A 26,910-nucleotide genomic window follows, 5' to 3' on the forward strand; every position below is an offset into this window, starting at 1 on the left:
AGTCTTTAAGTCAATTAATTTTTGTATGAGGTGTAAGGAAGGGATCCAGTTTCAGCTTTCTACATATGGCTAGCCAGTTTTCCTAGCATCATTTATTAAATAGGGAATCCTTTCCCCATTTCTTGGTTTTGTCAGGTTTGTTAAAGATCAGATGGTTGTAGATGTGTGGTGGTATTTCTGAGGCCTCTGTTCTGTTCCATTGGTCTATATATCTGCTTTGGCACCAGTGCCATGCTGTTTTGGTTAATGTAGCCTTGTAGTATAGTTTGAAGTCAGGTAGCATGATGCCTCCAGCTTTGTTCTTTTTGCTTAGGATTGTCTTGGCTATGTGGGTTTTTTGTTGTTGTTGTTGTTGTTGTTCCATATGAACTTTAAAGTAGTTTTTTCCAATTCTGTGAAGAAAGTCATTGGTAGCTTAATGGGGAAGGCATTGAATCCATAAATTACCTTGGGCAGTATGGCCATTTTCACGATATTGATTCTTCCAATCCATGAGCATGGAATGTTCTTCCATTTGTTTGTGTCCTCTTTTATTTCATTAAGCAGTGGTTTATCGTTCTCCTTGAAGAAGTCCTTCACATCCCTTGTAAGTTGGATTCGTAGGTATTATATTCTCTTTGTAGCAATTGTCAATGGGAGTTCCCTCATGATTTAGGTCTCTGTTTTTCTGTTATTTGTGTATAGGAATGCTTGCGGTTTTTGAACATTGATTTTGTATCCTGAGACTTTGCTGAAGTTGCTTATCAGTTTAAGGAGATTTTGGGCTGAGATGATGGGGTTTTCTAAATATACAATCATGTCATCTGCAAACAGGGACAATTTGACTTCCTCTTTTCCTAATTGAATACCCTTTATTTCTTTCTCTTGCCTGATTGCCCTGGCCAGAACTTCCAATACTATGTTGAATAGGAGTGGTGAGAGAGAGCATCCTTGTCTTGTGCTGGTTTTCAAAGGGGATGCTTCCAGCTTTTGCCCATTCAGTATGATATTGGCTATGGGTTTGTCATAAATAGCTCTTATTATTTTGAGATGTGTTCCATCATTACCTAGTTTATTGAGAGTTTTTAGCATGAAGCAGTGTTGAATTTTGCCAAAGGCCTTTTCTGCATCTATTGAGATAATCATGTGGTTTTTGTCATTGGTTCTGTTTATGTGGATTACGTTTATTGAATTGAGTATGTTGAACCAGCCTTGCAACCCAGGGATGAAGCCAACTTGATCGTGGTGGACAGACTTTTTGTTGTGCTACTGGATTCGGTTTGCCGGTATTTTATTGAAGGTTTTCGCGTCGATGTTCATCAGGGATATTGGTTTAAAATTCTCTTTTTTTTGTTATGTCTCTGCCAGGCTTTGGTATCAGGATGATGTTGGCTGCATAAAATGAGTTAGGGAGGATTCCTTCTTTTTCTATTGATTAGATTAGTTTCAGAAGGAATGGTACCAGCCCCTCTTTTTACCTCTGGTAGAATTCGGCTGTGAATCTGTCTCTTGGATTTTTTTTTTTGGTTGGTAGGCTATTAATTATTGCCTCAATTTCAGAGCCGGTTATTGGTTTATTCAGAGATTCAACTTCTTCCTGGTTTAAGTCTTGGGAGGGTGTATGTGTCCAGGAATTTATCCATTTCTTCTGGATTTTCTATTTTATTTGCATAGAGGTATTTATAGTATTCTCTGATGGTAGTTTGTATTTCTGTGGGATTGGTGGTGATATTCCCTTTGTCATTTTCTATCGCATCTATTTGATTCTTCTCTCTTCTTTATTAGTTTTGCTAACGGTCTATCAACTTTGTTGATCTTTTTGAAAAACCAACTTCTGGATTCATTGATTTTTTTAAGGGTTTTTTGTGTCTCTATCTCCTTCAGTTCTGCTCTAATCTTGGTTGTTTCTTCTGCTAGCTTTTGAATTTGTTTGCTCTTGCTTCTCTAGTTCTTTTAACCGTGATATTAGGGTGTTGATTTTAGATCTTTCCTGCTTTCTCTTGTGGGCATTTAGTGCTATAAATTTCCCTCTGCACACTGCTTTAAATGTGTCCCAGAGATTCTGGTATATTGTGTCTTTTTTCTCATTGGTTTGAAAGAACATCTTTATTTTTGCCTTCATTTTGTTATTTACCCAGTAATCATTCGGGAGAATGTTGTTCAGTTTCCATGTAGTTGTGTGGGTTTGTGTGAGTTTCTTAATCCTCAGTTCTAATTTGATTGAGCTGTGGTCTGAGAGACTGTTGGTTGTGATTTCTGTTCTTTTACATTTGCTGAGGAGTGCTTTACTTCCAATTATTTGGTCAATTTTAGAATAAGTGTGATCTGATGCTGAGAAGAATGTATACTCTGTTGATTTGCTGTGGAAAGTTCTGTAGATGTCTATTAGGTCTTCTTGGTGTAGAGCTGAGTTCAAGTCCTGGATATCCTTGTTAACTTTCTGTCTCGTTGATCTGTCTAATATTGACAGTGGGGTGTTAAAGTCTCCCATTAATATTGTGTGGGAGTCTAAATCTCTTGGTAGGTCTCTAAGGACTTGTTTTATGAATCTGGGTGCTCCTGTATTTTGTGCATATATATTTAGGACAGTTAGCTCTTCTTGTTGAATTGATCCCTTTACCATTATGTAATGGCCTTCTTTGTCTCTTTTGATCTTTGTTGGTGTAAAGTCTGTTTTATCAGAGACTAGGTTTGCAACCCTGGGTTTTTTGTTGTTGTTGTTGTTTTGCATTCCATTTGCTTGTTAGATCTTCCTCCACTCCTTTATTTTAAGCCTATGTGTGTCTCTGAAGGTGATGGGTCTCCTTAATTCAGCACACTGATGGCTGTTGAGTCTTTGTTCAAGTCTTTAATCACTGATATCCTTTCTTCCACTTGATTGAATTGGCTATTGAAGCTTGTGCATGCATCACAAAGTTCTCGTGCCATGGTTTTCAGCTCCATCAGGTCATTTAAGGTCTTCTCTACACTGTTTATTCTAGTTAGCCATTCGTCTAACCTTTTTTCAAGGTTTTTAAGCTTCCTTGCCATGGGTTAGAACATGCCCCTTTAGCTCGGAGAAGTTTGTTATTACAGACCTTCTGAAGCCTACTTCTGTCAGCTCATCAAATCCATTCTCTGTCCAGCTTTGTTCCATTGCTGGTGGAGAGCTGCGATCCTTTGGAGGAGAGGCACTCTGGTTTTTAGAATTCTCTACTTTGCTGCTCTGGTTCCTCCCCATCTTTGCAGTTTTATCTACCTTTGGTCTTTGATGTTGGTGACCTACAGATGAGGTTTTGGTATGGTTATCCTGTTTGTTGCTGTTGATAGTATTCCTTTCTGTTTGTTAGTTTTCCTTCTAACAGTCAGGTCCCTCAGCTGCAGGCCTGCTGGAGTTTGCTGGAGGTCCACTGAAGACCCTGTTTGCCTGGGTATCAACAGCGGAGGCTCAGTTGGAAATGCAGAAATCACCTGTCTTCTGCGTTGATCACACTGGGAGCTGCAGACTGGAGCTGTTCCTATTTGGCCGTCCTTTACATAATTTTAAAGATGTCAAGAATTGCCTTGTAGATTCCTTCTCTAAGATGAAACTTTTTATTAGACAACTGTAAAATGGTACAAAGAAAAATTTGATATACAACTACCCATGTAGTAAAATTTTTAAAAGAGTTGGATTCCCTGACTCAGATACATCATTGGTCTTTGGGCTTCCTTGTTTTCAACATATTTATTCCTTAGTCTGTACATTATTTCTAAGATGAGTTGATAAGATATTAAATTAAATTTTAAAGAATCATTAAGCTCTGATATAAATTTGAAAATTTCCTTTTAAACTTTCATAATTCTATTCTCCCTTTTAATGTAGGTAGACATAGAGTTACGATTTACAAATAGTCACAATCTTTCTTCAGAGATCTTCCAATTTGAATTTTACCTGTTGTTTTCTGGAAGCTTGTTCTTCCAATGCACTATTCTCTTTTTATTATTTTTACTGATCTATAATGTGTGTACATATTTATGGAGTACATGTGACATTTTAACTCAAGCATGGAATGCTGCATGAGTGTAAATGATCAAGTCAGGGTACTTAGGATATCCTTCTCTTCAAATATTTATCATTTCTTTGTATTGATAACATTTCACATCTTCTCTTCTAGCTATTTAAAAATATACAATATATTATTTTTAACTATAGTCACCCTACTGTGCTATTGAACATGAGAACTTACTTATTCCTTCTGTTTAACTGTATGTTTGGACCTATTAACCTCTCCTCATCCTGCCCACCCACCATACATACACCCTTCTCAGCCTCTGGTAACTATCATTTACTCTCTGTCTCCATTAGATGACTTTTTTAGCTCGCATATCTGAGTGAGAACATGTGATATTTGTCTTTCTGTGCCTGGCTTATTCTGCATAACGTAATGTCATCCAGGCCATCCATGTTGCTGCAAATAGTAACATTTCATTTTTAGGGGGACTGAATAGTATTCCATTGTGTGTGTGTGTGTGTGTGTGTGTGTGTGTGTGTATATACACACCATGTTTAATTATTCATTCATCCTTTGATGGACACTTAGGTTGATTTCATATCTTGGCTATTGTGAATAGTGCTGCAAGAAACATGGGGGTACAGTTATTCCTTTGTTTTTTAATTTTTAAAATTATTTTTTTAAATGTCTGTGGGGACATGCTAGGTATATATATTTATGGAGTACATGAGATGTTCTGATACAGGTGTGCAATGAGAAATAAGCACACTGAGGAGAATGGGTTTCCATTCCGTCAAGCATTTATCCTTTGTGTTACATTCTTTACATAAAGCAATCCAGTTACATTTTTTAACTTATTTAAAAATATTCAATTAAGTTATTATTGACTATAGTCACCCAATTGTGCTATCAATAGGAGGTCTTATTCATTTTTTCTGTTTTTTTTTTTGTACCCATTCACCATCCCCACCTTCTCCCCAGCCACCCATTACCCTTCCCAGCCTCTGATAAACATCCTTCTACTCTCTATGTTCATGAGTTCAATTGTTTTGATTTTTAGATCCCAGAAATAAGTGAGAGTATGCGATGTTTGCCTTCTTGTACCTGGCTTGTTTCACTTAACATAATAGGCATAGGAAAAGGTGCTCAACATCATTGATCATCAGAGAAGTGCAAATCAAAAATACAATGAGATATCATATTACCCCAGTTAAATGGTTTATATCCAAAAGACAGGCAATAGCAAATGCTGGTGAGGATGTGGAGAAAAGGGAACACTTGAACACTGTTGATGAGAATGTAAATTAGTACAACCACTATGGGGAACAGTTTGGAGGTTCCCTGCAAAACTAAAAATTGGGCTACCATGTGATTCAGCAATCCCATTGCTGGGTATATACCCCCCAAAAGGAAATCAATATATCAAAGAGATATCTGCACTCCTATGTCTGTTGCAGCACTGTTTACAATTGCTAAGATTTGGAAGCAATCTAAGCGTCCATCAACAGATGAATGGATAAGGAAAATGTGCATATACACAAAGGAGTACTATTCAGACAAAAAAGAATGACATTCAATGATTTGCAACAATATGGAGGTATTCTTTTGGTATACTGATTTCCTTTCCTTTGGATAAATAGGATTTCTGGATCATATGATTAAGTTCTATTTTTAGTTTTTGAGAAATCTCCATATTGTTATCTTATTTTAAGAAATGTCTATTCGTAACCTTTATAACCTTTGCTTCCACCCCCGCCTTTTTTTTTTTTTTTTTTTTTTGAAACTGGATCTCACTCTGTTGTCTAGGCTAGGGTGGAGTGGCACAATCTCAGCTCACTGCAGCCTCGACCTCCAGGGCTCAAGCAATCCTGTCACCTCAGTCCCCCAAGTAGCTGGGACCACAGGCATGCACCATCATACCCAGCCAATCTTTGTAGTTTTTTGTAGAGATGGGGTTTCACTGTGTTGCCCAGGCTGGTCTCAATCTCCCCGGCTCAAGTAATCTGCCCTCCTTGGCCTCCCAAAATGCTGGAATTATAGGCATAAGCCACCATGCCCAGCCTACCCACTTTGTAATGGGGTTGTTTGTTTTTTTTCCTGTCAAGTTATTCAAGTTTTAAAATATTCTGGATATTAGCACTCTGTTAGACGAAGAGTTTGTTTGCAAATATTTTCTCCTATTCATCAGGTTGTCTTTTCACTCTGTTAATTGTTTCCTTTCCTGTGTAGAAGCTTTTTAGTTTGTCTAAAAGTTTGTCTCCTTTTGGTTTTGATGCCTGTGTTTTTGAAATCTTAGCTATAAAATATTTGCCCATCAATGTCTTGGAGTATTTTCTCAATGTTTTCTTCTAGTAGTTTTATAGGTTGAGGTGTTATATTTAAGTATTTAATCCATTTTCCTTTGATTTATATGTATGGTGAGAGAGGGGTATGGTTTCATTCTTCATGTGGATATCCAGTCTTCCCAGCATCATTTGTTGAAGAGGGATCCTTCTCTCGGTGTATGTTCTTGGTGCCTTTTGTCAAAAATCAGTCAACTACAAATACATGGACTTATTTCTAGGTTCTCTATTCTGTTTAATTGGTCCATGTGTCTGTTTCATACCAATAGCAGGCTGTTTTGGTTACTGTAGCTTTGTAGTGTATTTTGAAGGTAGATAGTATGATGTGCCTCAAACTTTATTCTTCTTGCTCAGGGTTGCTGTGGTTATTCAGGTTCTGGGTAGTGTCTTAGTACATTTGCATTGCTATAAAGGAATACTTGAGGCTGGGTAATTTATAAAGAAAAGAGATTTATTTGGCTCACAGTCTTACTACTGAACAAGCATGGCATCAGCATCTGCCTCTGGTGAGGTCCTCAGGTAGCATGGCAAAAGGGGAAGGGGAGCCAACATCACATGATGAAAGAAGAGAAGGTACCAGGCTCTTTTTAACAGCCAGGTATCAAGAGAACTAATAGAGTGACAACTCACTCATTACCAAAAGGATGGCCCCAAGGCAACCATGAGCAATCCACCACCAGGAGGCAAACACCACCCATTAGACCTCACCTCTGACATTGAGAATCAAATTTCAACATGAGATTTGGAGGGGTAAACATCCAAACTATATCATGTAGTATGATCATTTTAATAATATTAATTCTTCCAATCAAAAAGCATGAGGTGTCTCTTCATTTCATTTGTTTGTGTCTTCCTTAATTGCATTCATCAATGTTTTATAGTTTTCATCGTAGAAGTCTTTTACCTCCTTGGTTAAATGTATTCCTAGATATTTTATTTTATTCTTTTTTGTGGCTATTGCAAATAAGATTGCCTTCTTGGTGTCTTTCTCCGTAGTTTGTTATTGGTGTATAGAAATGTTGCTCACTTTTGTATGTTGATTTTGTATGCTGTAACTTTGCTGAATTTGTTTATTAGTTCTAAGAGATTTTTTGATGGAGTCTTAAGGTTTTTCTAAATATTCAATCATGTCATCTGCAAAGATGGACAATTTGATTTTCCCTTTTCTGATTTGGATGCCTTTTATTTCTTTCTCTTGTCTGATTGCTCTGGCTAGGACTTCTAGTACTATATTAAATAACAGTGGTGAAAGTGGGCATCCTTGTCTTTTTCCAGTTCTTATAGGTAAGACTTTCAGCTTTTCCCCATTCATTATAATGTTAGTTGTGGGCTTGTCCTATATGGCCTTTCTCATGTTGAGGTATGTTCCTTCTATGCCTAATTGAGAGTTTTTATTATGAAGGGATGTTGAATTTTTTCAAATGCTTTTTCTACATTTATTGAGATGATCATATGGTTTTTGTCATTCATTCTGTTGATATAACGTATCACTTTTATTGATTTGCATATGTTCAATCATGCTTGCATGCCTGGACTAAATCCCACTTGACCATAGTATATATATATATTTTTTTAAGTGTTGGCAGATTTGGCTTGCTGGTATTTTGTTAAGGGTTTTTATATCTATGTTCATCAAGGATATTGGCCTGTATGTTTCTCTTTCTGTTGCTTCCTTTTCTGGTTTTGGTATCAGGGTAATACTGGCCTCATAGGATGAGTTTGGAAGAATGCCCTCCTCTTTGATTTTTTGGAATAGTTTGAAAAGAATTGATGTTAGATTTTCTTTATTAGTTTGATAGAAGTCTGCAGTAAAGCCATCTAGTCCTAGGGTTTCCATTGTCTGGAGACTTTTTATTACTGATTTAATCTCATTAGTCATGACTGATCTGTTCAGGATTCCTATTTCTTCCTTGATTAATCTTGGGCAGATTGTATGTGTTCAGGAATTTATCTTTTCTTCTAGATTTACCAGTTTGTGAGTATATTGTTGCTCATACTTGTCTCTGATAATCTTTTGTGTTTCTGTGGTATCAGTTGTAATGTTTCTCTTTTAGTTTGTGATTTTTATTTGAATCTTTGCTCTTCTTTAAGCAAAAGTTTGATCTTATCTTTTCAAAAAGTCAACTTTTTGTTTCATTGATTGTATTGGTTTTTAGGCTCTATTTTGTTTAATTCTGCACTGATCTGTATTATTTCTTTCCTCCTACACATTTTGGGTTTGGTTTGGTCTTGCTTTCCTAGCGTGTTATGATGCATCATTAGATTGTTTATTTGAAATTTTCCTACCTTTTTGCTTTGTTTATTGCTATAAATTCCTTCTTAATTGTGCTATTGGTGTATCCTATAGGCTTTGGTATGTTGTGTTTCTATTTTCATTTGTTTCAAGAAATATTGTCATTTCCTTCTTAATTTCTTAATTAACTCAGTGATCATTCAGGAGCATGTTGTTTAATTTCCATGTATTTTTAGTTTCCAAAATTTACCTTGTTATTGATTTCCAATTTTGTTCCATTGTGGTCTGATAAGATACTTTATATAATTTTGATTTTTAAAAATTTGTTGAGACTTGTTTTGTGGCCTTGAATATGGTCTATTCTGGAAAACGTTTTATGTGCTGATGTAAAGAATGTATATTCTACAGCTGTTGAATGAAATAGTCCGTAAATGTCCATTAAGTACATTTGGTCTAAAGTCTAGTTTCATCTGATGTTTCTTTACTGGTTTTCTGTCTAGACAATATCTTCAATATTGAGATAAATAGTTGAAGTGTCAATTATTATTGTATTTGAGTCACTCTCTCCCTCCAGGTCTAATAATATCTGCTTTATATGTCTGAATGCTTCATTGTTGGGTGTATATGTATTTAGAATTGTTATAGCCTCTTAATAAATTGATCAATTTATCTGTATATGATGATTATCTTTGTTGGTTTTTTTTACAGTTTTTAACTTAAAGTTCACTTTATCTGATGTAAGTATAGCTATTTCTACTTTTCTACTTGCTTTTGGTTTTCATTTCCATGGAATATCTTTGTCCATTTCTTCACTTTCAGTCTATGTCTATTTTCACAGTTGAAGTCATTTTCTTCTAGGCCACATATATTTGGGTCATTTTTTTTTTTATCCGTTCAGCCAATCTATATCTTTTAAGTGGACAGTTTAATTAATTTACATTCAAGGTTATTGTTGATAGGTATAAGGACTTATTTCTGTCATTTTATTCATTATTTTTTGTTGTTTTATATATCCTTTATTTTCTTCTCTCTTGTTTATTATTGCTGTTTTGTGGTTTTCTATGGTGGTAACACTTAGATCCTTTTTTTCTCATTTGTCTGCTTAGTGAGTTTTATACTCTCATATGGTTTCATGATGATATACACTTCCAGATATAGATTTCCATAAGTGTTTCTTGTAGGACCAATCTAGTGGTGATGAATTTCCTCATGTTTTGCTTATCTGGGAAAGACCTTATATCTCCTTCACTTTGGAACGATAGCTTTGCTGGGTATTGTATTTTAGGCTGGCATTTTTTTCTTTTAGCACTTTGAATACACAATACCTTTCTTTCCTGGCCTGTAAGATTTCTGCTGGGAAATCCCCTATTCATCTGATCTGGGTTTCCTTGCACATGAGTGGCCGTTTTTTTCCTGTTGTGTTTAACACTTTTTTATCTTGGGCTTGTCACAGTTTGACTATAATGTGCTTTGGAGAATACATTTTGTGGGAGGAGGTGTAGCTATTTGGACATCTTTCAACTTCTTATATCTGGATATCTAAGTATCTTTTAAAACTTTGAAAGTTTCAGCTATTATTTTATTAAATAAGTTTTCTATGCCATTATCCATCTCTTCTCCTTCTTTTGGGTATTTGGGAATACCCAAAATCCAAATATTTGGTCACCTTATGGAGTCCCATGTGTTGCAAAGGTTTTTTAATTAAAAAAAAAATTCTTTCTTTTTCTTTTACTAGGTTATTTCAAAGACTTATCTTCAAGTTCTGCAATTCTTTCTTCTGCTTTATTTGATTGTATTTTTTATGTTTTTCATTGAATTATTTAGTTCCATGGTTTCTGTTTCTTTTTTATGATTTCTATCTCTTTGTTGAATTTCTCATTAATATCTTAAATTGTTTTTCTAATTTATTTGTATTATTTATCTGTGTTTGTGTGTGTGTGTGTTTCACTGAAATTCTTTAATATCATTAGTTAAAATTATTTTCAGGCAGTTTATCAATTTTATTTTTGCTGAAATGTGTTGCTGGAGAAATTATTGTGTTCCTTTGAAGGTGTCATGTTTCCTTGCCTTTTTATGTTTCTTGTGTCCTGACATTGATATCCTGACATTGATATCTAGGCTAGGGTGGAGTGGCACAATCTCAGCTCACTGCAGCCTCGACCTCCAGGGCTCAAGCAATCCTGTCACCTCAGTCCCCCAAGTAGCTGGGACCACAGGCATGCACCATCATACCCAGCCAATTTTTGTAGTTTTTTGTAGAGATGGGGTTTCACTGTGTTGATATCATTGATATCTGTGCATCTGGTATAACAATCATTGCTTTCGAATTTTGGGGTTGGCTTTCATGGAGGAAAACTTTTTGTTATAGATATATCTATAGTGTTGGTTGAGTAGGACAGTTTATCTTTGATCCTGGGTACATGCTCTAGTGTAATCTCCATGATTTCTTCAGTGGTAATCAGTGTCAAGAGTGTCTGGGATTTCCTCTTTGGCTTAGACTATATTTATTAGTTAAGGCTGTTGTGAAGCTTTGCTAAGAATAAGGATATCAGACAAGCCAGTCCTTGGGTCTCAGTGGTGGTGGTAGCAGGCTAAGCATGCCTGTCCATGGGACCCTAGGTGGCACATGCAAGCACCAATGTGAGCTGATCTAGGTGGGTCAATTCTTGGGCTTCCAGGTGGCTTGCTTGTCTACCAGCAGTGGCAGCATTGGGTTAGGCAGGTGGGAAAGTTCTCAGGCCCCTAGATAACATGCACGGTGTCCCCAACGGCAGTAGTGGTGGCAGGCCAACTCTCAGGTTCCAAGCTGGTATACACTGGTGCTAGCAGTGCTGGGCAGGCAATTCTCCAAGCCCCCAGGTGGCACATGTAGGTGGGTGCTGGAGGCGGTGGTGGCACCCAGCAGTGCAGGTCTGTCCTCAAGGCTACTGATGTTGCACACAGGGTCAGGATATGATGAGTGGAATGGGGCAATTTACAGGCCATTGAGTGGCATGCTTCGGTGGTAGCAGGTGGGGCAAGCCTCCATGTAGGTCCTTGTATGGCATCCTGGCAAGCCATTTTCAGGCTCACTGAAGGCTCATGCAAGTGCACAGTGTCCCTGCTGCTGTGAGGAAGTGAGGCTGCTATCAGTGATAGTGACCCCAGGCAGGTGGCTCTCAGGCTCTGGGGAGACATGCTTCAGCTCTCTTCATCATGGGGGAACTCCTCTGTGAACTACCCATTTCCCAGTGTGTGAGACACTGTGCAGAATAGATGGCTGGGACCTAGATACACTGCCAGTCCAGCCAGCATGGCACCACTGCAGCCCTCCGGATGGACGAAGGAGGATATCAGTGGGGTTCTAGACTTGCAAAGATGTAGGGTTTACTGAGGCCCAGGACAGGATGCAATCTTGTGGGAGCTGGACTCTCAAAATGGTGCCATGCTGCAGTTACTTGGTTCTTGGGATTGGGGATTGGGATGTAGGACTCAGCATAAACTTCCCCTCTGGAACAATGCTATTGTGCAAACTCTAGGCAGCTCCCTATATTAGTCTGAGAACCCACAGAAGCTGAGGGGCTCTCCCATGGCTAGGATTGCAAGGGCCCACAGTGGGAATGTGGACTGCTAGGAATCTCTTGTTTATTCTTTTTCTACAGTGGGGATCCTTACCAGGCTTCCAGTCAATCCTAACCAGACAATTGCTTCACTTCTTTCTCTCTCTGTGCCTCAGAAGGATCTGTTCCCTATCACTTCCCTGCTGAATTCCAGTGTTCTATCTTAGACACTATTCGTTGTGAAATTATCTACTTGCTGTTTTGATCGTTTTTGGTGGTGAGTGTTGGGTGCCTCTAGCAACCATCTTGAAGCCTCTCGCTTGAGCTATTCTCTTTTAAGGGAAAGTTCTTCTCTCCATAGTCATGAGTATCAGTGTGTCTTTCAATAAGACAGTTGAGGGTTCCTGAACACAGGACCCAACTCCAGTCCGTAGAAACTACCCACACCTTTCTTCTCTGTGCTTGTATCTGTTACTGTAAACTACAGACTTTCTTATTGGTAATAATTGTTTTATATATTGAGAATTATATATATCTCTGTGTGTATATATATATTTAAAACAATTATCTATAACAATTATATATAAACAATTCTATATAAAACCATTATATATAAAATATATAATTGTGTATATAAAATATATAATTATGTATATAAAACAATTATATATAAATATATTTTTTTAATTCAGAAAAAACTAAAAGTCAATGTGATGTCATCTTTTTATGATGAATCACCTACAACACCTGTTTTTCCATCTAAGACTCTCTCTCAGAGTGGACATATGTTGCTACAAAGCAGTGAAATATGTTTTTCCCTATATTTAGTGTAGTTCATTTAGGGAAGAAAGTTCATCTGTTTCTAGACACCCTTTCATGGAATCTCAATTTCGATAGAGATTCCTACAAGATATATATGTTTATTCTTCCCACCCTCCCCACCACCACACACAAAATTAGAGCTCTCTAAACATCAGTACCTACAATAAGTCCCATTTTAAAAAATTTCTTTTTACTTTTATGGTAAAGTTGCTAAGACTGATCTGCCACCCTCACACGATTATTGTTTTGAAACTCCTGCCAATTACAAACAGAAACTCATGTTTCACAAACCCTGTCACTGAGCTCCAGAGACACAGAGTAACGAATAGGCTTAAAATGGAAATACATTGCAACTCTATTTTTCTGCTGAATGAGAGTTTTATTTAGAGAATCATCTCATGTCTACACAAGATTATATCAAAAGAACCAATGTAGTAAAATTTCATTGAGCTGTTTTATAAGGCAGGAAGTGGGGCTGAAGTGGCAGGAAAGGACAGACATTCCAGGTCCTCTAGACCATGTTCATTATATTTTTCTTCTTCTCAAGGCCAATAGGAAGTAACTTGGTCAGGTTTGAGCTGGTCAGACAAAGTCAGAGTTGATTTTCTGACATGTCAGATCTGTCAACATTAGGAAGTCAATAAATGTATTAAGATAATGTAGTATATAAAGTAGAAAAATAGTTTGATATCACATAGGCATTTAATAATATGAATTTTTATTTTTAACTAAAACAATAGAAAACAAGCTGATACCATTTATAGTTTTTAATTAGATAAAGAAGTATTACACTCTTGTATAATTAGATATATTCTCAAATTAGCAGGCAATATTATTTTTGTTTCACAGACTATGCCACAGCATGCTCAAAGCTACCAAACTGTCCTAAAAAGATAAAGTAACCTTTCTAGAATTAGATTCATTTCATTTTACATCAATACTGCTAAAAATTTCCTTCAAGAGCTGACTCTTTCAATTTGGCTCAGAATTACTTTCTGATTTAATTCTTTTTTTTCCTCCTTTTAAAAAAGTTTTTTATATCCATAAGTTTTTGGGAGAAACAGGTGGTAATTGGTTACATGAGTAAGTTCTTCAGTTTTGATTTGTGAGATTTTGATGCACCCATCACCCAAGCAGTATACGCTGAACCCAATTTGTAGTCTTTTATTCCTCAACCCCTCCTACCCTTTCCCCTGAGTCCTCAAAGTCCGTTGTATTATTATTATGTCTTTGCATCCTCGTAACTTAGCCCCCACTTATGAGTGAGAACATACAATGTTTGGTTTTCCATTCCTGAGTTACTTCGCTTAGAATAATAGTCTTCAATTCCATCCATGTTGCTGTGAATGCCATTAATTCATTCTTCTTTATGGCTAAGTAGTATTCCATCATATATATATGTGTATATATATGTGTATATATATGTGTGTGTATATATATGTGTATATATGTGTGTATATATGTGTGTATATAACACACACACACACACACACACACACACACACACACACACACCAGTTTCTTTATCCACTTGTTGACTGATGGGCATTTGGGCTGGTTCATTATTTTTGCAATTGTGATTTGTGCTGCTATAAACAGGCGTTTGCAAGTATCTTTTTCAGATAATGACTTATTTTCCTCTGGGTAGATACCTAGTAGTGGGATTGCTGGATCAAATGGTAGCTCTGCTTTTAGTTCTTTAAAGAATCTTCACTCTGTTTTTCATAGTGGTTGTACTAGTTTACATTCCCACCAGCAGTGCAGAAGTGTTCCCTTTCCACTGCATCCATGCAAACATCTATGATTTTTTGATTTTTTGATTATGGCCATTCTTACAGGAGTAAGGTGGTGTTGCATTGTAGTTTTGATTTGCATTTTCCTGATCATTAGTGATGCTGAGCATTTTTCATTTAAAAAAAAAAAAACAAAACTCACCTACTCCTCTTCTCACATACAGTGAATTTCATGTTTTCTTTTCCTGAGCTCCAATTTCTTTTTAGAATTACTTCATTTGGCATTACTAATAGGCAAGTTTCTCCATTTTTCTGGATTTGGTAATATCACAACCCTATGTAGTTTTTCCTTGACTTTTTTTTTTATTATTATACTTTAAGTTCTAGCGTATATGTGCACAACATGCAGGTTTGTTACATATGTATACATGTGCCATGTTGGTGTGCTGCACCCATTAACTTGTCATTTACATTAGATATTTCTCCTAATGCTATCCCTCCCCCGTTCCCCACCTCACGACAGGCCCTGGTATGTGATGTTCCCCACTCTGTGCCCAAGTGTTCTCATTGTTCAATTCCCACCTATGAGTGAGAACATGCGGTGTTTGGTTTTCTGTCCTTGTGATAGTTTGCTCAGAATGATGGTTTCCAGCTTCATCCATGTCCCTGCAAAGGACGTGAACTCATCCTTTTTTATGGCTGCATAGCATTCCATGGTGTATATGTGTCACATTTTCTTTATCCAGTCTATCACTGAGGGACATTTGGGTTGGTTCCAAGTCTTTGCTATTGTGAATAGTGCCATGATAAACATACGTGTGCATGTGTCTTTATAGCAGCATGATTTATAATCCTTTAGGTATATACCCAGTAATGGGATGGCTGGGTAAAATGGTATTTCTAGTTCTAGATCCTTGAGGAATCGCCTTTTCATTAAATTATTTCACCACTTCCTAACATTCTCTTCGGTATCTAACATGTAATATGTAATTCTTCAAATACTCAGGCAAGAATTAGGGCCATTGAGTAACATTATTTTTTATCCTGTCTCTGATAAGATGTTGTAAGCGAAATTATATCCTTGCTTTATAAGCCAGAAATGTTCATGGATTTGAAACATACCTTGGTGTACTTTTGTTATTTTATTTTTTATCCAATAAAAAGGAAAATTAAGTTTGAAGGAAAGTACAAAATAAAATTAAACACTGGTGAAGCCAGGACCTGAACAATCTCTCAACTTTTGGCCACTGGTCTATGTTAGTGTATGTGAATGGATAAGAATCTTTAATGTCTCACACAGAGTGCTTCTCTAAAATCATTGTGGTATTTGGTTTCAGATGCATCAGATATGGAGCTGAGGCTTGTGGGTGGAAGCAGCAGATGTGCTGGAAGAGTTGAGGTGAAAGTCCAGGGTGCCTCGGGAATTCTGTGTGCTAACAGCTGGGGAATAAACATTGCTGAAGTTGTTTGCAGGCAACTTGAATGTGGGTCTCCAATCTTGGTCTACAGAGAGCCTCATTTCACAGAAAGAACATTACACATCTTTATATCTAATTCTGGCTGCACTGGAAGGGAAGCGTCTCTCTGGGATTGTATACGATGGGAGTGGAAACAGACTGCATGTCGTTTAAATATGGAAGCAAGTGTGATCTGCTCAGGTAATTTCTGGACAAAGATAAACACACTTATTCAATTATTTATTTTTTGCACTTATTTAATACATGTTTATGAAGTGGCTACTTAACAGTATTAGGTCAAAAGTAAATGAACTAGATAAAAGTAATCCTACCCTCTTATCTAGAAGACAGGCATATAATAAAAATATATAATAAAATAATTGTTTATTTAAAATTGTGTGAAGTAGAAGCACAAGATGAAATGAGAAGGCATAATTAGAAGATATTACCTATTTGCAGAGTTGGAGAATACTTCTGTGAAGTGATAGTTAAGGAAAGATGCGAAGGACAGGTATGATTTAATCATATGAAGAAGTGTTGGGAAAATTAATTTAAACAGCAGTATTTTATTCGAGTACCACACTTGGGAATAAGCTTGTGTTATTCTGGGAACTAAAAGATGGTTGAAAGAAGAGGTATTAGATCCAAGTGAACAAGGGTGAAAAGTTATAATAAAGTCTTGATATGTAGGGAAGGGAAAGGTTATTTATGGAATAGGAATTCTGGACTTTATTCTAAAGTGAATGATAAACCATTGAAGGTTGTAAGCATGATACAATTTGCATTTCAAAGACAGCACTCTGGCTGCAGTGTGGTGTGTGTGTGTGTCTGTGTGTGTATTGGAGAGAGGAGGCTATTGGATGCTGGGAGTCACGTTGACTAATTCTAGGGAAGATGTGGAATTCTGATTAGGATGCTCACTGTAGAGCTGCTGAAAAGCTTCCAAATTTCAGAAATATTTAGTAGCTGAAACCAGCAGAACTTAATACACTGAATGTGGGAATAAAGATAAAGGTTTCTAGACTAAGCAGATGGGTACACTGCAGTTTCATTGTCTGGAAAGATAATCTTGGAAGAGGAGCAGGTTAGAGAGAGTGGGATGATGAGTCCAATTTTGTATGTGTGAAATATGAGGCAATAGTAAAGCAGTCATCAAATGAAGAGGGTTGGAGGAAATATGATATAAAATTTAGGTGATCAGAAGACTTCTATTGAATGGAGATGTAACTATTAGAGTCCTAGATATGTGGATGGAAACTAAATCTAGGAATAAAATGTAAATTGAGAATGTTTAAAGCCTAAATGAAAGAAAGAGGAGCTCTTAGGTCTGAGGAACAATAATATTTAATAGTTTATTGACATAAAAGAAGTTGGAAAAGCATACTGAGGAATAGTGGTTGCAGAATGTCACATCACTAAAGCCAAGGGAAGAAGATGTTTCAAAAAGATGGGGACATGGATTAAAAAAAAAAAAAAACCCTAAGAAGCCAATATAGATGAAACTGAACAATTTCCACTAAACTTAGCAACAGAGAAGTCATGAATAAATTTAATAAAAGTAGTTTTGTCACATTAGAAAAAGGAGATCATTTCAAGTTGAGAAGGAAATGGGAGGTAAAAATGTTGGAATAATAGGCATAGATTATTTCCAAAAAGTTGAAATTTTAAGGGGAAGAAATAGATAAGGTGATGACTAAAAAGGAATATAATCTCCAGGGGAGTTAGTCAATTTTTTTTATTGATAGGAGATTCTAGAGTAGTGCTGTTCAAAAGAGCATCACTTTCTGCGATGAAGTAAAATATATGCTATTAGCTGATGTTAGAAGCTATGGGAAAAAAATAGAACTAGAAAATAGAATCCAGAGTGTTTATGGGACAGAATGAAATTCCAAATAAAATGATTGGGGTAGGCCTTACTTAAAAGGTGAAACATAGACAAAGACTTGAAGGTCATGAGAGAGTCAGTTATATGCATATATGCAGAAGGAAAATACAAATAGAGATACAGCCAGTTGAAAAGCCTTGGGGTAGGATTATGCCCGATATGTTTGAAGAAGAGAAAGGAATCCAGTGCAGCTGAAGAGCAGTAAGTAAAGCATCAGAACATGGCACCAAAAGAAGTAAATGAGCAGGGGAAGGTCACTGAGGGACAAGTAGATCTTTGTAGGAGTTTAAGTTTTTACTCTGAGTAAAATATGGAGTCATGGGAGGATTTGGGGCAGAATACTGATTTAACCTGATACATCATTTTAAATGACCTCTCTGGGTTTTTATTTTTTTTAAAAGATGAACTATAGAGGAATAATTACAGAAACAGGGAATCTGTAGGAATCTAATACAGTAACTCAGGCAAGTAATGATGGTGGCTCAATCCAGGCACTAGGATTGAAGGGGTGAGAAGTTTTGGGATTGTGGACATACTTTGAAAATACAGAAAACAAAACTTTCTGAAAGGTGAGATAAATTATGCAACAGAAGTCAAGAATTATTTCAAAATATTTGAATGTCTGGAATGGTAGAGTTCTATCAATAGGAATATGGAAGTCTGCAGCCTTGGATAGAAGTTTGAAAAGACTCCAAAGAATTCACATTGAGATGTCTATAAGAAATCCAAGTGGAAATGCTAAGTAGAAATTGGATAAATGAGTCAGGAGTTTGGAAAAATGGCTGGGTTGGAGACAGATAATTTACATTACTAATATAAGTAGTTTTGCTGCAAAGAATAGAGTCAGAATAATAGGCAGTATTTTTTTGTTGTTTATAAATTACTCATTTAGATGGATTACTGGGATCTAACCAGTAGGTGGAAGTCTTTCTATTCTTACATTACACCATCTTCTTAAGATGACTACAAATCTTCATATATGTTGTTTAATGCTGAGGTTACTTAGTAGTTTTTAATGTAAACAAATTGTGCAATTCATTTCCTTCTGAGGAGCTCTAAATCTAGGATTGGTGGGTCACCAAGACATAGAAAATAGATATGTAATCCAGATCTATGAATTTAAGTCTGTACTGCTAATCTCATCCTCTGAGCCACTACAAATGGGATATTCTAAAGGTGAATGGAAAAAAATTGCTCTGGGGTTAGAGGTGGAGATTGGAGACAGGGATAGATATTGGAAAACCCTAAAAACTAACTTTTGAAATACTATTTTGTAGCCCACAGGCAGCCCAGGCTGGTTGGAGCTGATATGCCCTGCTCTGGACGTGTTGAAGTGAAACGTGCAGACACATGGGGCTCTGTCTGTGATTCTGATTTCTCTCTTCATGCTGCCAATGTGCTGTGCAGAGAATTAAATTGTGGAGATGCCGTGTCTCTTTCTGTGGGAGATCACTTTGGAAAAGGGAGTGGTCTAACTTGGGCCGAAAAGATCCAGTGTGAAGGGAGTGAAACTCACCTTGCATTATGCCCCACGGTTCAACATCCGGAAGACACTTGTATCCACAGCAGAGAAGTTGGAGTTGTCTGTTCCCGTGAGATTTTTAAATAATCTTAATTGGTGGGGCTAGAGATGGGGAGTATGAGGCTGGAGCGGATAAGTCATGATGTCTCTTCTATGGCCTTGTCTCCTCCCAGGATATACAGATGTCCGACTGGTGAATGGCAAATCCCAGTGTGACGGGCAAGTGGAGATCAAGGTGCTTGGACAATGGGGCTTACTGTGTGACACCCACTGGTACCCAGAAGATGCCCATGTTCTATGTAGACAGCTCAGCTGTGGGGCTGCTGTCTCAACCACAGGAGGAAAATATATTGGAGAAAGAACTGGTCGTGTGTGGGGACACAGGTTTCATTGCTTAGGGAATGAGTCACTTCTGGATAACTGTCAAATGACAGTTCTTGGAGCACCTCCCTGTATCCATGGAAATACTGTCTCTGTGATCTGCACAGGTAAGAGAACAATGCTTATGGTTAACTACTGTCAATATAACCCAGAGATGGTAGAGGGAGTGTGGGATTAAAGGAAAGAGGGGTAAGAAAATGGGGGCACAGGTGGAGAGAGGATAGGCATGACAGTCAAAGAGTAACATGTAAGAAATAATGATAACTAGGGCCATTCCTAGGGTGAAGTTAACAACTCTGTGTTTGGGATTTACAAGTAGACATCATTAATACAAATGATTTCAATAGACGACAGGGTTTGAGAAGTCCTTACCACAATTGCTGATTCCATGTTATCACAGAACTCTTCAAACTTTTCCATGTATTTTGGTCTTACTTTTGCCCCATTTCCTACACCCTCCACCAGGAAGCCTGACAGGGCCACTGTTGCCATGCGTTGCAAATTTATCTGACCCGTATTTGTCTGCAGTTCCAGAGGGCCGTGCTTTCATCTGCTTAGGTAAGCAGAATCAGTTTTAGGAAACACTGCGACCCTAAAGAATGTGACCTATTAACTGGACTTTCTCCTCTAAGAGGACAAACGGCTCCGCCTGGTGAACGGGGACGGCCGCTGTGCCGGGAGAGTAGAGATCTATCACAACGGCATGTGGGGCACCATCTGTGATGACGGCTGGGACCTGAGCGATGCCCACGTGGTGTGTCGAAAGCTGGGCTGTGGAGTGGCCCTCAATGCCACGGTCTCTGCTCACTTTGGGGCTGGGTCAGGGCCCATCTGGCTGGATGACCTGAACTGCATAGGAACGGAGTCCCACTTGTGGCAGTGCCCTTCCCGGGGCTGGGGGCAGCACGACTGCAGGCACAAGGAGGACGCAGGGGTCATCTGCTCAGGTCTGTGTTACTACCTTTGCACCCTCCTCTACACATACGTGCACACACTTGCACACACACAATTGTAAAGTATAGTGAAAAGTGTATGGCCTAGGAATAAAAAAAAAAGGCACTTGATTTTAATCCTAGTCTTATACTGATTTCTTAATACCCTTGTCATATTACACTTGTCTGGGTATCATTCATAACTGAGAAAAATAAGATTGGTCTTACTGTCAGAGCAGGTTAGACCCCAAGAAAGGGACCTTACGTTACATCCACCGTGGCTTTGAGAACACACTGTCAACCGTGTCCAATCTGCCTTTTTTTGTTGTTCTGTTTTGTTTTGTTTTAGGCTTTTAGTAGCCTGAAGCCATGGTTATTAGTTTCTGTCTCTAGTGGTAAGCGGAAAAGAGGGATGAGGAAGGGGCTTTACCAGCCTGACCAGAAACAGAAACTAAGAACCCATAACTGTATTCTCTCCCTTGGACATCCCTGCAAATGGGATTAACCTCCTGATTATTTCCTGAATTGAATTTATGTTCGAGAGTAGAATGTAGAAGGTTGCATTTTAACTTAAGTTGATACAAATTTAAAGCTCAAATACTATATTAGGGAAACCCACGCTAATCGTGAAATCACACAAGACCTTTAGTTTCCATCAGATTTATGCTGTTAATATGTCAGAGTGATTTATGAAATTGTATCGTGAGCCCTAATATATTATTTCCAAGGGAAAAATGGATTCCTTGGGGAGGAATTTTCCAACTCCAAAGGAAATATTTAACACTAAGTTTTGTATTTCTCTGTAGAATTCACAGCCTTGAGGCTCTACAGTGAAACTGAAGTGGAGAGCTGTGCTGGGAGATTGGAAGTCTTCTATAATGGGACCTGGGGCAGCGTTGGCAGGAGGAACATCACCACAGCCATAGCAGGGATTGTGTGCAAGCAGCTGGGCTGTGGGGAGAATGGAGTTGTCAGCCTCGCCCCTTTGTCTAAGATAGGCTCTGGTTTCATGTGGGTGGATGACATTCAGTGTTCTAAAACGCATATCTCCATATGGCAGTGCCTATCTGCCCCATGGGAGCGAAGAATCTCCAGCCCAGCAGAAGAGACCTGGATCACATGTGAAGGTGGGTATCTTTCTAAACATTGGCTGTCACTGAAGCCCTGTGAAATATAACTTAGCACAAATAGCAAATCTTTCCATTCAGGAGCACATGACAGACTCACTGAAAAGTGCATGACAATAAATCCTGATTTATCACATCTATTCTATATTGAAATTTTATTATTTTGGTTTAGTATTTTACAGGGTATTTAAAAATGTATATTGTCTCTTTTGATTCCTTTAAGCTCCTTGTGAGAAGCTGGATGAAAGCACATAAAGGGATAACAACTCATAAAAAATTATAGTGTTTTAAAAAATGAAAATATTATATATATACTTTGTCCTAGAAATTCTAGAAAGCCCAGAACTTTTGAGGAAACGTGAATTAATTAGGGAGATTAAACAGCTCTATTTTTTCCTGCAGAACATTTTACTATGGGAAGTTAGTTGATTATTTATAAGAAAATTGTCTTATTTGATTAAAATTTAATATGTTTATTGTAGAGATTTTAGAAATTGTACAATTATAAACAATAAAATGCATTCCACGTTTAATCTGATTATCAAAAATAACCATTACTAATATTCAGAAACATTAACTATTAGACTTCCTTTTGTACAAAAACTTGAAGTTATGATTGTGTGTATGAAATATAGATATATGTATATGAAATATAGATACTGTATATGTGTATATGTATATATAGTATGATATATATGCGTGTAATATATAGCATTGCACTATATTTAGGATTTCTGTATCCTACTTTTATATGTAAAAGTATACTGTAAATATATTCTAATTTCAATTAATAGCTTTCAAATGGCATGTAATATTTTATCATGTAAACATAAATAACCATGCGATTATTGGTGTTAAGGCTATTTCTCAGTGTCAAACTAGTATAAATAATGCCATTATAAGCATCTTTATTCATTTTCAGTGAATCTCTGATTATATCTGAAGGTTATATTTCTAGTCCCATAATGAGTGGGTAAAATGAGTGAACATTTTTATGATTCTTTATATGTACTAGCTAATTACTCCAGCAGAAAACCTATGCATTAGTTTTCATTCTTATCACCAGTATATGAGAGCATTGATTTTATTTCACCCTTCCCATCAATGTTACACACAGAGAGAAACATATACACAGACATACACATAACTTCCCAAATTAAAATTTCACCTAAATCAACATAATTTGCATGGGCTTGGTTAGTAGTGGATATGGACATTATTTATGAGTATTGTCCATTTGTGGTTCATACTTTTAAGCATTTTGCTTCTTTTTACTATTGTAATTTTGTCACAAAATATCATTCCCCCAAAAATTGAAAAAAAAACCAGAAATCTTGAAAAAAAACACAAATATCACCTATAGTACCATGATCAGTTGACGATATGTAGCTGATGTTACACTCTTGAGTATCATATATGTGTATATATTTATATATATTCGTATATTTTATTGCAAAAAAGTTATACTATGCATTTTTGTGCTGCCTGCTCTTTTGATATAGCAGTATTTTCTCAAGTTAAAGTATATATTTTTTTACCATATGATACACTGTAATCTGACACACCAAATCCCTGTCATTGGACATGTAAAAAATTCAAGTTATTTTTCCATTTTAAGTAACATCACATTAAATATCTTTAAATATAGAGAAAATTATTTTAAGCATATTTCTCAATATTTTCTTCCCAAAATCTATTTTCCTATTTGATCAATTATATTACCAATAATAAATTAAATTAAATCCAATAATAAATTTTGGATTTCAACTATCTTAAGTTTTAATTTATCAATATTGTATGTTAAAATTTTACATCTATATGTATATGAATGATACTATGCAATAGATCTTCTTCAGTGCTCTTTTTATATTTGTTGATATTAGCATTGGAGATTTGTTGAAATATAAAATTGACTAGGATGAATTCTGCCAGCTTTTATGATCTTTAATAGTATATGGAATAAAATCATTGTGTTTCAATATTTGAAAGAGAATAACTACAGCTATTTTGGATAGTAATTTGTTAATACTTAAAAAGAATGTCCCGGACTATTGGCTTATTCTCATTTTCTTGAGTCAATTTTGTGAAAGGATGAAAGAATGCATTAGTCAGTTCTCATGCTGCTAATAAAGAAACATCAGAAACCAGGTAATTTATAAAGGAAAGAGGCTTAATGGACTCACAGTTCCACATGGCTGGGGAGGCCTCACAATCATGGCTGAAGGCAAAGGAGGAGCAAAGTCACGTTTTACATGGTATCAGGCAAAAGAGCATGTGCAGGGGAACTCCCCTGTATAAAACCATCAGATCTTGTGAGACTTATTCACTATCACAAGAACAGCACAGGAAAGACCCATCCCTATGATTCAATTACCTCCTACCAGGTCCCCCCAACAGCATGTGGGAATTATGGGAGCTACAGTTCGAGATTTGGGTGGGGATACAGGCAAACCAGAGCAAAGAAGTAGGATTAAAAACGATACTCTGAATTTATTATTATATAGGCCATTCAATGATTTATTATTATATAGGCCATTCAATGGTAGGAGGTAGAAACTAGTCTAAAAGTATTTATTAATGAGCAGGAGATTTACAAAAATGAAGAGAAAAAATTAACACTTTCAAGATGTTTGGCTATGCGAGAGAGAAAAGAGTTAACCTGGTAACTGGAGAGGGACTCTTATGACAATGAGAAAGGAAAATTTTTAAAGGGTACATGTGAAAGTTATCAGGTTTGGGGACTTGGGGATGACTTATCAGACCTGGGGATGAGATGTTTAGATCAAAAACACCTTTTGAATAGAAGTCAAATTACCTAAAAGTTAATTAACTACTGAAACTGTAACTTTTCCTATATTATTACGGGAACTAAGATCCAATAGAGAAATCCCAAGATTCTCTTTTGGTCTTCATGTGGTTAGTGGGCAGAGGTAAGGCTGAGGCTTAGAATATGAAAGAAAGTGTAACAAAATAATAAAGAATGAGAAATAAAAATGATAAGATCATTCTAAAATATCGAGGATTCTGCCAACTTTTTTGGCAGCAAGTTTAAAATGACCCCGGTTATAATTATCTGCAGTGAAACTCAGTATTTCAGGAACCAGCTTAAAGGAGGTGGAGAGTTAGGCTTATCCTGCATTTGCACACAGCCATGTAATGAGAGGTCACTAGTGCCAAGGCATTGTTCATTTGGGAAAGAGAGTGTTTGTAGTTATGATCTTAGTATACATACTTACAGGGAGCGAAGTGAAGGCAAGAAAGGACTGATAATTGGAAGACATAGAAGAAGCAATGGTCTATGGATCAGACTTGAGCCAAACGAACATTAGTTATATTTGGAGAAATCGTGAAAATGAGAGGGACAAGACAGGAGGTTTGTGTCAGATAGGACATTGAAATTTGGAAAATGAAATCAATATGTTTTGTTTTCAAACGCCTAGAGTAGAAAATGAATATCTGGTTTGGCCTCGCTGGAGATGCTTCACCCCTTGACTGTGATTAGGACAAACCACAGTCATGTGTAGGGGCTTATTCACTTTACAGGTTCTTGTCTAATCTATGTAACATTGAAATTCTGCCTTCCTTACCACACCCATATTCATCAAGCACATTTATTACCTTCACTTTTTTCTACCTCAGCATTCTCCCACAATCTCCTTCAGGAGTAAAGACAGCCATGTTTTGTGCCTTTGTAGATAGAATAAGAGTGCGTGGAGGAGACACCGAGTGCTCTGGGAGAGTGGAGATCTGGCACGCAGGCTCCTGGGGCACAGTGTGTGATGACTCCTGGGACCTGGCCGAGGCGGAAGTGGTATGTCAGCAGCTGGGCTGTGGCTCTGCTCTGACTGCCCTGAAGGAGGCTTCGTTTGGCCAGGGAACTGGAACCATCTGGCTGGATGAGATGCAGTGCAAAGGAAATGAGTCATTTCTATGGGACTGTCATGCCAAACCCTGGGGACAAAGTGACTGTGGACACAAGGAAGATGCTGGCGTGAGGTGCTCTGGTAAGTGTGAAAAGGCCATGCTTAAACTGAGCCTCCCAGTAATGGTAGAGAACATTGGGAAACAGCCTTACTCAGAGAGTTGAGCTGAAGATACTAGGATTTCTTGCTGAAGAATGAAAGGCTATGTTAAACTAATGTTTTTCCACAACTAAATAAGATAATGTTCCACAGTTATCTAAAATAGCCCCCATAATTTTGAGGGAAGAAAGCTGGATTTAGCCTTAGACTAAATCCTCTTAGCAAGAGGATTCTGAGGAGTGATATTTTAAATGACAGCCAATATTCACAGACGTAAAAAGGATATTTAAATGGCATCCAATATTCACAGGAGATGTGAAAAGAAATACCCAGTTCCTTTTCATTCATTTATGTCTTTCTCTCTCTCTCTCAGGACAGTCGCTGAAATCACCGAATGCCTCCTCAGGTATAGTCTTCTGCCTATCAGTGCTGACATCAATACCTAAGGCTATAAGGAAGATCAAGGGAGGGCAGAAACTGCTATGATACTCAAAGAAGACTCTGGATTGCAGAAAGATGAGTCTCTGGGTCGCAGCCAGTGGTATCAATAGCTCTATGATTGCTTTGCTATGCAGTCCTTCTCTCTAGAAAAATCCTTTTTACACGCAGAGAAGGATAAGACTCTCATGGTACCCTCATAGATAGAATTATCTTTCTAGATTCTCAACTATTCTTTATGAGACTGGCAGAAACAGCTCAAGCCTCAGGAGAATCACTTAAACCCAGGAGGCAGAGGTTGCAGTGAGCCGAGGTCATGCCACTGCACTCAGCCTGGGTGACGGAGTGAGACTCCATCTCAAAAAAAAAAAGAAAAAAGACACAGCTCACAGCTCAGTATTTTCTGATTTCTGATGTTTTAGTAGTGAATGTAATGCAAGAGGAAAGGTTTAATTATCAAATCTTTCGCATAAAATTGGAAGTAATTTAGGGCAATAGAATTATGGAAAGATTTGGATTCAGTT

General features: G+C 37.2%; 1 protein-coding gene across 8 annotated transcripts in view; it reads left to right on the forward strand.

The window, feature by feature from the left end:
* Nucleotides 1-26,910, forward strand: part of LOC105484233 (CD163 molecule like 1) — an 81,608-nt gene that overhangs the window by 40,888 nt on the left and 13,810 nt on the right. For all 8 annotated transcript variants that reach the window (XR_011609417.1, XR_988823.3, XM_011745702.3 and 5 more), the window contains 8 exons: nt 15,960-16,280; nt 19,242-19,556; nt 19,660-19,974; nt 20,333-20,425; nt 20,500-20,814; nt 21,606-21,926; nt 25,622-25,930; nt 26,322-26,354. Coding sequence is in view for 6 of the 8 variants with exons in the window: in XM_011745702.3 (XP_011744004.2) it covers nt 15,960-16,280; nt 19,242-19,556; nt 19,660-19,974; nt 20,333-20,425; nt 20,500-20,814; nt 21,606-21,926; nt 25,622-25,930; nt 26,322-26,354 (2,022 nt within the window). In the remaining 2 variants the exon portion in view is untranslated. The remainder of the gene's footprint in view (nt 1-15,959; nt 16,281-19,241; nt 19,557-19,659; nt 19,975-20,332; nt 20,426-20,499; nt 20,815-21,605; nt 21,927-25,621; nt 25,931-26,321; nt 26,355-26,910) is intronic.

The sequence above is a fragment of the Macaca nemestrina genome, chromosome 10 (assembly GCF_043159975.1).
Source record: "Macaca nemestrina isolate mMacNem1 chromosome 10, mMacNem.hap1, whole genome shotgun sequence".
NCBI lineage: Eukaryota > Metazoa > Chordata > Mammalia > Primates > Cercopithecidae > Macaca > Macaca nemestrina.